The following is a 13,402-nucleotide window of genomic DNA, read 5'->3' as shown; positions in this document are numbered from 1 at the left end:
TGTTTCCCACGAGGGGTTAGATCCGGCAAAGATGGTTCTTCTGATAACCTGCAAAACAGACACCGTGAGCTCGTCACTGAGAAGGGGGGGGTACCTCCTTGTGACCACCCTCCGGCGTGAGAATCAGACTAGATTGCTCTTGAATATAAATGTATATTAAGAGATTGCTAGAACAGATATCAGGTATAAGATGTAAGATACAAGATAAGATGAGATGATCATACCATTTGGGGTATTTATAGCCGAAGGTAGGTTTCCAAGAGGGTATAGCCGGCTGAATAGTATTCCTGTTCTACCAACTGTGGCCTACGCACGTGCCATGCTGGCAGTTGGTGGGTAGGCAGCGGCTGACAGTGACCAGGCCTGCTGTGTACTATTCCTTTTCCACCAACTGCAGGCTATGCACGTGGTATGACAGGAGTTGGTGAGTAGGTACCGGCTAATAGTGACATACAGTACAAGAGCATGCTGCTCGCCATACTGTTGTCAATGGGCTGTCGTATCTCTGGTCAGATCTTTTGCCCATACCTCGTCAGGTACAGTACAAAAGATCCTCCAGTATCGTACGGACTGGCTTATTTGGGCGGGAGTATTCCCCCTCCCGCCTTTGTGCGGGATTGTTCCCGGCTTTGCTCATTCCTTCAGGTGACTACTGAATTATTGAGAGCTAAGTGCCTTGTGCGTGTAGCCTTGCTGCGCGGGTGGCCTTCCCTGATGGCTTGTATCCGCAGCTGCGGGAACATGCGGAGTACACCATTGGGAGGCATTTCCTGCGGGAACAGCTTGCGTACTGCGCGTAAGGACGTCACGTCTCTGAGCATGTTGGGTCCTGCGGATCCAGTTGGTTTCTGCGCAGACGTCTCTCTTCAGGGTGAGTCCTGCGGGTCCAACTGGGCTCTGCTGGGACCTACCTCTTCAAGTCCCCCCAGTCCAATGTTCTTCTCATGACTGTTTAATAAAGTGAGGTGAACTTTTGGACTTAAGCAAAGGGTTTTGAAAAGGGTTTAGTTTTAAGGTTTTCCATGGGGATTCTTCCCGCGGAAGTCCTTATGTCACTTGCAGAAATTCCCGACTTTCCTGCTTGATCTTTGGGTATGATGCGGGTAGGTCTGTAACCTCCTCGCAAGTCAGGAGCGTTGAGTCCCACTTGTGTGGATTCTCCATGAGGTTTTGGTAGTTTTGAACATAGTGATCAATTATGTTAAAACCACCAATTCCATCTTGAAGCTTCAAACAATGTAGTTCTCGACGTTCCCGCTATGCGGGGATGTTATTCCCGTTTCCGCAAGCATTGCCCAGAAGATCCTTCTTGGTTTCAATTCCCTGCGGAGCGCTAGGTATGTGAAGGGTTTTGCCTTGACACTGTACCCGCACTCGTCTTACGGTTACTTTACTTCCAAGGTATTCCTGGCGTCAATTCTCTGCGGGTGCTAAGTATGTGAAAGGTTTTGCCTTAACACTGTACCCGCACCCGTCTTATAGTTACTTGGTTGCCGAGGAATTCTTGGCTTCAATTCCCTGCAGGTGCTAAGTATGTGAAGGGTTTTGCCTTAACACTGTACCCGCACCTGTCTTACAGTTACTTGGTTGCCAAGGTAAGGGGTATTTTCCCGCTTTTGAATCTTTTTGAAATTTTGAAATTCGAAGAGTTGGTGAAAGGATAAGAACAGTCCAAACTATTGAAACGTCGTCCGACGGTTTCTTCTGACTGTGTCAGGACGTGCAGGAAGTTATGGCGACGTGACAGTATATGGTCATTCCAGGCGCTTTTTCAGGCGCGTGGGCGCGAATTTTCGGGCGCGTGGCCGCGAAATTAATGGCACGCGTCCTTTCAACAGCTGTTGCCAGCTTGCTTATTGCCACGTGTCATAGTTTCATTGCACCTGCGATTTCTCTCTCTTCCGCATTAAATTCATCGCATTAATTGCGATTAGTATATAAAGGGGGAGAGGGTCCTTTGCAATCCACACTTTCACTTTTCTCTTCATCTCCAAAACGATTTCCGGCGAATACTCACCTTTTCAGTCGAGCATTCTCTTGAAATCGTTCTCTTTTTCATACCTGCAAGATGTCTTCTGCTTACGATCTTGAGGCTACAGCCCAGGAGGCTGGGGTGTACGCCGAGAACCCGTCATCCACGTCCGACAAAGATGACAAGAGTACTGCTGGCGAGTGCCAGTGTGCTCTGCCTGTCGATCTATATCAGTACATCGTCAGGAAGTTCATGCTCGAGTCTCTCGAGCCTGAGTTTCCTGAACCTCATCAGACGGTGTATGATGCCCCCAGAGGCAAGATCGGGGTATATGCCGCATTCTTTGTCTATGGGAATCTTAGGTTCCCCTTGACGAAGTTTGTGTACCGTGTTCTGGAGAGGCACGGTGTACACCTGACCGAGGTACACCCGATGGCGATCGCGAAGATTCGCCACTTCGAGTGGGTGTGCCGGATTCTGGGCGTTGAGCCCTTCGTCGACCGCCTGATGACCTTCTACTCTTGGAGGTGCATCCAGGGGTGGTATACTCTGATAACCCGGATCAAGGGTTTGAAGATTTGCGCAACCGAGCGCAGTCTTCGTTCATGGAAGCGGGAGTTCTTTTATATCTCCGCTCGCGCCATCCCCCTTGCCATGAAGTTCAAGAATGGGCAAGCACTCCCCAGCCTTCACGCCTCCAACTACCAGGAGGCGGAATGGTTCTCAAAGATATCCCGAGTCCAATCTCCGGTTTACCGCTTTGCGGAGTCCGGGATGGTGATGCTCGGGATGAGCCGGGTGTGGAAGGATGCGGAGGCGCAAAAGATCCCGATCGTCCTTGAATACGGTTTGAACTCTGTCCCTTACGGTATGCTCTGTCTTCTTTGTTTATATAGGTTTGTCTTCTAACTGTTTTTCTTTTATTTCAGAGGGGAACGACTTGCAGTCGCTCTTGTATCCGCGGGAGGCTGATAGTCCCGCTCGGATGGGTACTCGTGCTCTAGATGAGAACGAGTTGCCCATCCTTGATCAGACGGCGGATCGGTTCGTGGAGGTCTACCCGCCAGGCCACGAGATCCTGAGCGCCAGGCGGCCAGGTAAGGCGTTATTCAACCCTCGACCCCTCAATGCTGAAACCTCTGCTGGAATTCCTCTAATCTTGTGTTCTGATGAGGAATCCGCAGATGGTCCTCCGTTGGTGCGGAAGAAGAAGGCTGCCGGCGGGAAGGGGAAGGCGAATGTGGCCTCCACTGCCGATCCGGTGCCTCGGTCTGATTCAGAGACCGAGAGCGAGGAGGTGGCGGGGAACCCTTGTGGTGATAAGACCACTGCTCCGGAGGCTGCGACGACTGTCACCTCCGGAGAGCCCAGGATGACGATGGTGAGCGGCGTAAAGAGGCCGGCTCCATCGGGTTCGTCCCCGCCTGTCCGCACTTTTAGGCTCAAGAAAACCCGTAAGTACAAACTTCCTTTATTTTTAACTTCATAGCTTTCCATCATTAATACTTATCTTCTTTGTGCAGGCGTGGATGCTACCGCATTCCAGGGTAGAGCGGGGAGGAGTACCTCCGGACCCATGACGGTAGGCTTGGTCAGCCTACATGAGGCGACGACCCAGGCGGCTGCGCGTGCTTCAGTTGGTTCAGTTGCTCACCCCGTTGAGCCAACTGTTCCAACTGTGATGACATCACCGCCGGCTGTCAGTGCCATATTTACTGAATCTTTCACTGAGCCGGCGGTTACTTTTTCTGCGGACTCCGCAGCGGCGACCACGGTTGTGAGTTCACCTACGGTGAGTTCACCTCCGTTGGTTTCTACTACCGCGGCGGCCTTCACCATGCCTCCTCCGTCATCGGCAACGACGGCCGATCCTTCAGGTACGCTTGGGGCTTCTCGCCAACCTCTGCCTCCTTCCCATCTGCCTGACCTCTTGGACGGATTTCCCTTGGGTTCAGGTGATGGGTTTGGCGGCTATCGGCCTGTTGTCGACCCTACAGGTGCGTAGGGTTCTTTTGGCCTTTTTTTTTTATATATCATCTTTTCCTAACTGCTTTTTGTTTTTTTCAGTGTCGGATTCCAATGAAGTGTATGTTCCACGATGGAAATCCGCCGAGGAACAACCCTTCGCACGCCTGTGGAGTGCGTGGAGTGGGCTCGTCACGCAGCTCCCAGTGGTGCGTTGGGGGAAGCCATGGCTAGCTACCAGGAGGGTAGGCTAACCAATGAGCTTCGGGTTCTCCCGGCCCGGATGCAGCCGCGCGTCGAGCTGCTTTGTCGTGAAAACGACAAGTTAAAAGCAGCTCGCATTCGAGAAGTAGCTCAGGCGCGGGCTGTCCGGGAGGAGAACAAAAGGCTTACCGCAGTGGCTGCGGAAAAGGAGAAGGCCTTCAAGGCCCTCGAGGTTGAAGTTCAGGCCCGGCTCGAGGCCCGTTCCAAGGCTGCCCAAGCTGTTAACGAACAGCTTCGGCTGGCTAAGGAAACTGCACGGAACGCAACCGAGAGGGCCACCAAGGCTGAAGCTGTTGCTGAGCCTTTACGCCTCGAGAATGAGGAACTTAAAGCCAAACTAGAGGCGCTCCAACAGGCTCATGATGCCTTGGCGATGGAAGACGCCAAAAAGCTCCAAGAGATCTTGGACCAGAGGGGCGTGCTTGACCACACTGAGCGGAAGCTAAAGGGCGTTGAAGAGGCTGCTGCAAAGGAAGTGTTGCTTGCCAACCTCAATAAAAGTGAAGCCGAACGCGCCCGTAACCAAGCTCAAGCCGCCCTCCAAGAGGCTCTGGTTGCCAAGGAATGGCTTCTTCGAGAAGCGTTGTCTCAGGTAAGCTTAACTTCATAATGTCTTTACGCTTTTCTTTGTAAATAGAAAAGATTTTGATACTTGTATTTTTTCTTTTTGTAGGTTGTGCATCGGGTCTTCACGGATACGTCTTATGACGATGCTATGAGCGCAGCCCTCAACGCTTCTCATGAGGATGGGGAAAAGGCCGGCTTCCTGCTTGGTCTAGGGTTCGTTGAGAAAGGCATCCCGCCTTCCAACTTCCCTTTATTTGATGTGGATACTGAAGCTGTATACGACCAAGCAGTGAATCAGTATGCCGCCTTCCCGCATCCGGTGGTGGAGAAGGTAAACGAAGTTGCCGCTGCTGATGATGGGCTAGCTATCCTTAAAGCTTTCCTTGAACCGCCACACTCTACTGATGGTGCGGGTCCAAGTGGTAGCGGTCCTGAGGCTTGATCTTGAAGATCCCTTTCCACCATTAGAGTAGATTTTTATTTTTGTATAGTTTCTTTTGTATGCGGGTATGTACCCAGCAATCTTTGTAATAATTGAATTTCGATGGAATAAAGATTATTTGCCAATCCCTTGCCTTGTTTATTTCACGCATATTCTGATTCAACTTAGCAATTTCTTTAGTACTTAGATAATTTAACTTTTCAACGTGGTAGATAATAAGTTAAAGTTTTGCGTCCTCTTTCATGATTGTGCGGATAAGACCGTCACTTGCACTTAGTAGGATGGCTAAACTTTACCTATATCTGACCTGCGTGGAAGTTTTCCTCATCTTTTCCTTTGAAATTTTCTAAGTGTTTAGAATAAGTTAACCTTTGAACGTGGTAGATAATAGGTTGAAGTTTTGCTTCCTCGTTCGTGATTGTGTGGGTAAGACCGTCACTTGCACTTAGTAGGATGGCTAAACTTTACCTATATCTGGCCTGCGTGGAAGTTTTCCTCATCCTTTTGTTAGAAATTTTCTAAAGTATTTTGAATAAGTTAACCGCTCGACGCGCGGTTGTCAATAGGTTCGGTTTCCTCTCATGATTTGTGCGGTTAGGACCGGTACTTTCATTTAGTGGGATGACCAAAGTTTACCTATGACTGACCTGCGTGAAGGTTTACCGTTTTTTGGGTTTATGCGGGTTTTGCCGCCTTCCCCACGCAACGACTTTCCACGTAATTATGCGGTGAGTACCAGCATCAGTGTTGAATAAATTAACCGTTCGACGCGCGGTTGTTAATAGGTTAGTGTTCAGTTTCCTCTATCATGATTCGTGCGGATAGACCGGCACTTTCATTTAGTGGGATGACTGAACTTTTACCTTTAACTGACCTGCGTGAAGGTTTGCCGTTTTTTGGGTTTATGCGGGTTTTGCCGCCTTCCCCACGCAACGACTTTCCCCGTAATTATGCGGCGAAAACCGGCATATTCGTGTGGAAAGTTCATAAGTATAAATGTAAAATCATCAGCATCGATGTTCTAAGGAGAATCATTTCCATTAGAAGTGGCTCTGGGCCTTTTCTTTACAAATTTGGAATTGATCTACATGCAAACTGTGTAATTGAGCTCCTTTCCATGTTGTTGGGATGGGAGTGCCATCGAGCCGATATGCACCTGGTTCGGGATCTCGTTGTTTACGCAGTATGTAGTCTCCGGCATTGAAGCTGCAATTTTATTCGTGCTTTCCCCAGCTGGGGTTCTACACGCATCAGCCTGCTCAGCGTTCGTTACGCCACGAGGTGTGCGAGCGTCCCATCTCTGACAAATGCTTCGACGATGTCCTTTACGTCTGTGCATTCTTCAGTGTTGTGGCCTTTTGTCCTGTGAAAGTCACAGTATTTGCTCCGATCAGCATTGTGACGATGTCGGATTATTGGAGCCTTTGGCCATGGGAGCTCCTCAGTGGCGAATATCTCGGTGACGCTTTTGGTGAGTGGCGTCCATCTGGAGTTATGGTTCGACTGTACGTTATCCCTTCCGCCTAACCGATGTTGCAAGCCGGATGAGGTGTCAAAGTTTACCCTTGACTGCCAAATGCCTAGCTTCCGCTTTTTGTTTAGTCGGGCGGTAAGGACGTTGTCTTCTCTTGTTTTCTGGGTGTAGAGGTTTGTGCTCTGGGGGAGATCTCTACCCAGTTGCTTCTCCGTTTCCGCAAAGCGTTTAGCTGCTGTCATGATGGCATCCCATGTGGATGGCATGCCATCTTTACCCGTTAAGGTGCGGATGAGCTCTGGGTCGTTCGCGCCCTGGATGAAAGCAGCGCGAACAAGATCTTCGCTAATATTACCCAGACTTAGCTTCTTTGAGTTGAAGCGAGTGATGAAGTCTGGCAAAGATTCATCTTCCTCTCGATTGCATTTGAGGATTGTCCATTGCTCTTCGGTATACTTTCTTTGTTGGCTGAAGTGTTGGCTAAATTTTTGCTGGAAGTCTTCCCAATCGTAGATGTGGTGGACCGGTAGACGATCGAACCACGCTCTAGCTGCCCCAACAAGCGTCATTTGGAACATGTAACACCACGTAGGTTCCGTCCAACTACTGACGGTTGCCCCCGCTATGAACCTGTTCAAATGATCGTCTGGATCAGATATACCATCGTAAGTGCCGATGTTGGACATCTGTTTGGCACTTTTCGGGACGATTGCTTCCGCAATGTCCCTTGCAAATTTGGACGTTCCCGCCTTTGCAGCAGCTGGTGTAAATGTTTTGGAGAAGTCACGTTGGTTTCCACCTGCGTTTTTTGGTTTGAAGGTTTCTCCAAAACGCCTTCTCGGTTGGGAGTCCGTTTCCTTACGCTTCCCTTTCGCCCTATGACGAGGGTTTGCGTCACTATCGGATTCCTCCGAATCATTGTCCCAGTACTCTTCGAATTCCTCAGGCTGTTGGAGTGAACGTAAGCGTTCATCCAACTCGGCTTGGAATTCTTTTTGACGTGCTTCCGCCCACGCTTTAACTTCATCGAGTGTTTGGCGGGGGAGCCTCGTTCGTTGTCTCTCTAACTGGGTATCGGTGAATCCCAGTGAGTGATTATTTACTGCACTTGCCCCAGCTTGGGTAACTGGGGTAGTGTTCGTAAAATTTACTGCACTTGCCCCGGCTTGGGTAACCGGGGTAGTGTTCGTAAAATTTACTGCACTTGCCCCGGCTTGGGTAACCGGGGTAGTGTTCGTAAAAACTGTGTAGTCGCCGATATTCCCCTGAGTAGCTGGGGTTGTGGTTACCGGAGTTTCTTTAACCATCTTTCCAGAAGTTTGAAAAAACTGAAAAGAAATGAAGTTCTAGCTTTTATGCACGGATGGCGCCAATGAAGAAACACTAAGTTACCCCAGGCAGATTACGGATAATCTGGGGGTTAAATAGATGTTTCCCACGAGGGGTTAGATCCGGCAAAGATGGTTCTTCTGATAACCTGCAAAACAGACACCGTGAGCTCGTCACTGAGAAGGGGGGGTACCTCCTTGTGACCACCCTCCGGCGTGAGAATCAGACTAGATTGCTCTTGAATATAAATGTATATTAAGAGATTGCTAGAGCAGATATCAGGTATAAGATGTAAGATACAAGATAAGATGAGATGATCATACCATTTGGGGTATTTATAGCCGAAGGTAGGTTTCCAAGAGGGTATAGCCGGCTGAATAGTATTCCTGTTCTACCAACCGTGGCCTACGCACGTGCCATGCTGGCAGTTGGTGGGTAGGCAGCGGCTGACAGTGACCAGGCCTGCTGTGTACTATTCCTTTTCCACCAACTGCAGGCTATGCACGTGGTATGACAGGAGTTGGTGAGTAGGTACCGGCTAATAGTGACATACAGTACAAGAGCATGCTGCTCGCCATACTGTTGTCAATGGGCTGTCGTATCTCTGGTCAGATCTTTTGCCCATACCTCTTCAGGTACAGTACAAAAGATCCTCCAGTATCGTACGGACTGGCTTATTTGGGCGGGAGTATTCCCCCTCCCGCCTTTGTGCGGGATTGTTCCCGGCTTTGCTCATTCCTTCAGGTGACTACTGAATTATTGAGAGCTAAGTGCCTTGTGCGTGTAGCCTTGCTGCGCGGGTGGCCTTCCCTGATGGCTTGTATCCGCAGCTACGGGAACAGGCGGAGTACACCATTGGGAGGCATTTCCTGCGGGAACAGCTTGCGTACTGCGCGTAAGGACGTCACGTCTCTGAGCATGGTGGGTCCTGCGGATCCAGTTGGTTTCTGCGCAGACGTCTCTCTTCAGGGTGAGTCCTGCGGGTCCAACTGGGCTCTGCTGGGACATACCTCTTCAATAGGGTTTTATTTGTCACACCTTAATATTATTATTATTAATATTATTATTATTATTATTATTATTATTGCTAGGTCTCCCCCTACTAATAATAAACCAAACCACAATCAGCCTCCACTTCACTGCAACCAACAAGTCCAAGTCGTCGTTAATTTACTTACACAAGCTATTTGTTAGTTTTCAAAGAATGGAGGAGGTGATACTAGACGAGATAATAAGAAAGCTTATTGATGCTAAAGGCGGACGCCTACCGAAGCAAGCGCAGATTACGGAACCCGAGATACGGCAGCTGTGTGCGGCTGCGAAGGATGTGTTTCTCGGTCAGCCGAATTTGCTAGAGCTTGAAGCGCCGATTAAGATTTGTGGTAATAATGAACTGAATATTTTATTGTTTAGTTGTTATACGGACTTATACCTAATTGTTGTTAGTTAGGTATTTAGGTTATTTTGTTTAGTTGTTGGATATTGGATTTTAAATTTTTAACAATCCAGCTTTCACCTATTGGCTGGGACTACAGGAAATGTTTACGGATAGGGGTGTGCGCAGTGCGGTTCGGTGCGGCTTTGGGCTAAAACCTAACCAAAAACCAAACTAAAACTTTGGTTTTTTGATCTTTGAAACCGTTTGGTTTCGGCGTTTAGGGTTTCGGTTTTTCTGTTTTCTTTTTGGTTTCCGTTTTTTCAGATTTTAGTCATTTGAGTTTGAAAATTTTAGGTAAAAAAAAAGTTAGGCGGAAAATAACGAATTTAGGTATAAATAATTTTGTTAATTATTAACTAAGTGACTATTATACATTTGGCCAAGAATATTTGAGTTACATATTTATTAAATTCTAATAACATACTTAAAATAAAAAAATAAAAATCTAGAAGTTCGGTTCGGGGCTGGGGGGGGCTCACTTTTTCACACATAAATACATATATATGTGTGTGTGTGTAATGGGTCGGTAAAGGGGCGTTAAACCGCAGCTGGGCGTTATAGAGAAGGGCTTCAAAGCCCTGTTTCCTACGTGGTGATGACATGGAGGGGCTTTAAAGCCCCTCCATAGTGAACAGCCTAACAGTCAGTCTCAACTTTAAACGTATTTTCCTGATGCAATCCCACACTAACTAAAAACTAACGCCGTTAGTTTTTGATGATATGGTGGCATGGACTGCTTACGCGGTGACCTATATGTCCAAAACATGTCTTCTTACTGCAAGTTAAGTGGCTGCTTATGTGGGATTAGGCATTAGCTTTCAGTTAATGTGAGATCGATGGAGGAAAACACGTTCTGCAAACATTTTATGAGTTAGGATTTATCCTGGTGAATAGGTGAAAGTTGGGATTTTTAAAATACAATAGCTATGTATAGTAATGGTGATGAGGAAATTATCTTTTCAGCCTGTGATTAGGTTAAAATTACACACACTGCGTTGGTTATGTGTGTTCTGGTGCCGGTTATGCATACCGGGCGGGAAACGTGAGTTCAGCACCATGTCACGCATATAACCCTGCCAGAACTGGCAGTTTCTGACCTGTTTATAGCACGATTAAACCTGGTTAATACAAAGTACACTACGGAATGTTAATACTTTTTTTTTGAAAATAATTAAAATTAGGAGACTAGGCTCCATAATTTCTCCTCTTGTTACATAGAACATATAAAAAAATTATACACATGAGATATAAAGTAGTTAAACTAGTCGTTTTCATTTTTGATACTTGTGTTAATCGCATTGTCTCTAGCTTGTTAAACACGATTTGACCTGTTTTGCCAGCCAGTACGTGTTTAACTCAGTGCTTGACGCATAAGTAGCTCCTCACGACTATGAGTAACCAATGCTTGTTATGTGTGGCGTTGGCTACACATGTTTAATGTTGGTCACGCCATTTCGGCGCTGGTCGCACGTCCACTACCGACTACTAAGTTATTCATTGATTTGAGCATAAAGAAATACACCATTTCACCAGTTTGAAAGATAACACCAACCCATTCTGGCCTGTTTGAAAAATAACACCACCCCATTTCATTAGAAAGGGTTGCCTCAATCAACCCAGTCTTACCTGTTCTGTGAGAAACAGCCACCCATATATCCATTTTTGGATGGTGGGTCAAAATTCCCAGGTGTACTGAATACATATTTGTGCTTTCTGTTCATTCAGAGGGGATATGTATTTACAGACGTTTAACATGTTGATTTACTGATTTTCTTGTTGGCATGAAAATTGGTCACAAGGAAGAAAACTTGTGCCATTAGTATTTGGTCACATTAACAATTACTAGTAGTTGTGCTTGTACAGTATGGTCACTTGATCACATTAATATTATTTTCAGGTGACATTCACGGACAATATTCCGACCTCTTACGGTTGTTTGAGTACGGTGGATACCCTCCAGAGTCAAACTACTTATTCCTAGGAGATTATGTTGACCGTGGTAAACAGAGCATAGAAACAATATGCCTTTTGCTTGCATACAAGATAAAATACAAAGAAAATTTCTTTCTTCTTAGAGGAAACCACGAATGTGCTTCTATTAACCGCATTTACGGGTTCTATGACGAATGCAAAAGGCGGTATAACGTCCGTCTTTGGAAAACATTTACCGACTGTTTCAACTGTCTGCCCGTTTCCGCTCTTATTGATGATAAGATTCTCTGCATGCATGGAGGATTATCCCCTGACTTGAAAAACTTGGACCAGATCCGAAATTTGGTTCGACCCGTTGACGTCCCGGATCAGGGTCTTCTTTGTGACTTGTTATGGGCCGACCCAGATAGAGATACAGAAGGATGGGGGGAGAATGACAGGGGTGTGTCGTATACGTTTGGGGCTGATACGGTTTCAGAGTTTCTTGAAAAACATGATCTTGATCTTATCTGTCGGGCCCACCAGGTACATGCTTTATTGTTCTGATTACATGCAGTTAGCTGTTAACGGCTTGTGCTGATTCTTTTGATGTTTTAAGGTTGTGGAAGATGGGTATGAGTTTTTTGCGAACCGTCAGCTTGTGACTATATTTTCTGCACCGAATTACTGTGGTGAGTTTGATAATGCGGGTGCGTTGATGAGCGTGGATGATACGTTGACTTGTTCGTTTCAAATTCTTAAGGCGGAAAAGAAAGGGAGGTTTGACTTTGGGAATAATATATTGAGACCCGGAACTCCACCTCACAAGGTACACAATTCTAAATTTCTAATGGTGTAATGCATTATATTTATTATAATGACATTTTGTGAACGTTTAATTTTCGTTATAATGATCTGATGCATATTGTTCATGTTTTAATTTCAGGGTGGAAAGAGATGATTGTTATATAAAGATCATATGTACTATCTTGTTCTGCTAAACTCAAGATAAATGGCAGAAAAGGGTTCAGGGATGCTGTTACTGCAAAGGTACAACCGCTGAAGCTCGGGTTACCTGTTATATCTGCATATGCATCCAAAGTTTTTTGTTATGTAAAATGGCAAATTACATCTGATTCTTGGAACTGTTTTTGAAGGACATCTCTTTTGGTGCCTTTTCAATGTGATCATGGTTTTAAGCCTGCTTTCTTTTTAGTAGAATTTATGGGTCACAATTGTATTTGTGGTAAATGGGTGAGCTAATTACTGGTAAATTTGCACCATCTAGGACCCTTGAATGCAGTTACATATGTGGTTAGACCAACATCTGGTATACAAACACCCGTGACGAATATGCTCAAACAAGTAATCGAATTTGAAACTATATTCTTGCTCAAACTATTTTAATTGTATCAATCATGTCAGAAAGCGCTTCAAACAACTGTGCATCAACGGAGCTTTGTAGTCGGGCTGTTTTTCTTCTGATATGTTAGAAAGGCGAGAGGGTAAGACGATTTTAAAGGGGTTTGAGAGGTGATGTTGTCTCATTTGTTGCCTTCTCCAGTTGGGACTATATCTGTGACAGCCATGAATCACCCTGTAAGAAAGTCCGCAACCAAGTCAGTAAAAGTGAATACGAAGGTCTACAAGCACTGCATGTAAATAAAAACAAAAGTGTCGAATACCATGTATATACGAAGTTGAGAAAGCAACTGAGGGTATGGAGCGACATTCTTTTTTCACCGGCATCTAGTTTATTCTATTAACTAAAAATCACCCAACCTACACACGGCATGATTCGAACATAGATATAAGTCATAATTTTGATGATTATAACGAGCTATTGTTGAATGAGTTTGAGTAATATCCTTCTGAGTTTCATTTCTAATCTAGTTTTTGTTCCTCAACTTAATTTCAGTGACCAATTTAACTGGTAAGATGTGACCCTAGAAATCAGTAAATGTAAATCAAGTTGATGAAAAACTTTCTTAAATATTTTATTTTATCGTTCTAATGATAAAATGTTGAAATTATGACATC

General features: G+C 45.9%; 1 protein-coding gene across 1 annotated transcript; it reads left to right on the top strand.

Annotated features, from left to right (window-relative positions):
* Positions 1 to 9,202: 9,202 nt before the first annotated feature.
* Positions 9,203 to 12,463, top strand: LOC143548267 (serine/threonine-protein phosphatase PP1). The gene is made up of 4 exons (XM_077039481.1): positions 9,203 to 9,395; positions 11,349 to 11,908; positions 11,982 to 12,191; positions 12,309 to 12,463. The coding sequence occupies exons 1-4, from the start codon at positions 9,218 to 9,220 to the stop codon at positions 12,321 to 12,323; spliced, it is 963 nt and encodes a 320-aa protein (XP_076895596.1). The 5' UTR covers positions 9,203 to 9,217; the 3' UTR covers positions 12,324 to 12,463.
* Positions 12,464 to 13,402: the final 939 nt, after the last annotated feature.

This window comes from Bidens hawaiensis, unplaced genomic scaffold, assembly GCF_021521415.1.
Source record: "Bidens hawaiensis isolate Kalapana, Puna unplaced genomic scaffold, B.hawaiensis_p1.1 tig00014983_1, whole genome shotgun sequence".
In the NCBI taxonomy this organism is placed as follows: Eukaryota; Viridiplantae; Streptophyta; class Magnoliopsida; order Asterales; family Asteraceae; genus Bidens; species Bidens hawaiensis.
The sequence above is the reverse complement of the archived record's forward strand: the minus strand, read 5'-3'. Positions and strand labels throughout refer to the sequence as shown.

Coding starts and splice junctions, on each gene's coding strand:
- LOC143548267 (XM_077039481.1), top strand. CDS start 9,218: ATGGAGGAGGTGATACTAGACGAGATAATAAGAAAGCTTATTGATGCT. Junction 9,396..11,348: donor AGCGCCGATTAAGATTTGTG/GTAATAATGAAC, acceptor TATTATTTTCAG/GTGACATTCACGGACAATAT. Junction 11,909..11,981: donor TTATCTGTCGGGCCCACCAG/GTACATGCTTTA, acceptor TGATGTTTTAAG/GTTGTGGAAGATGGGTATGA.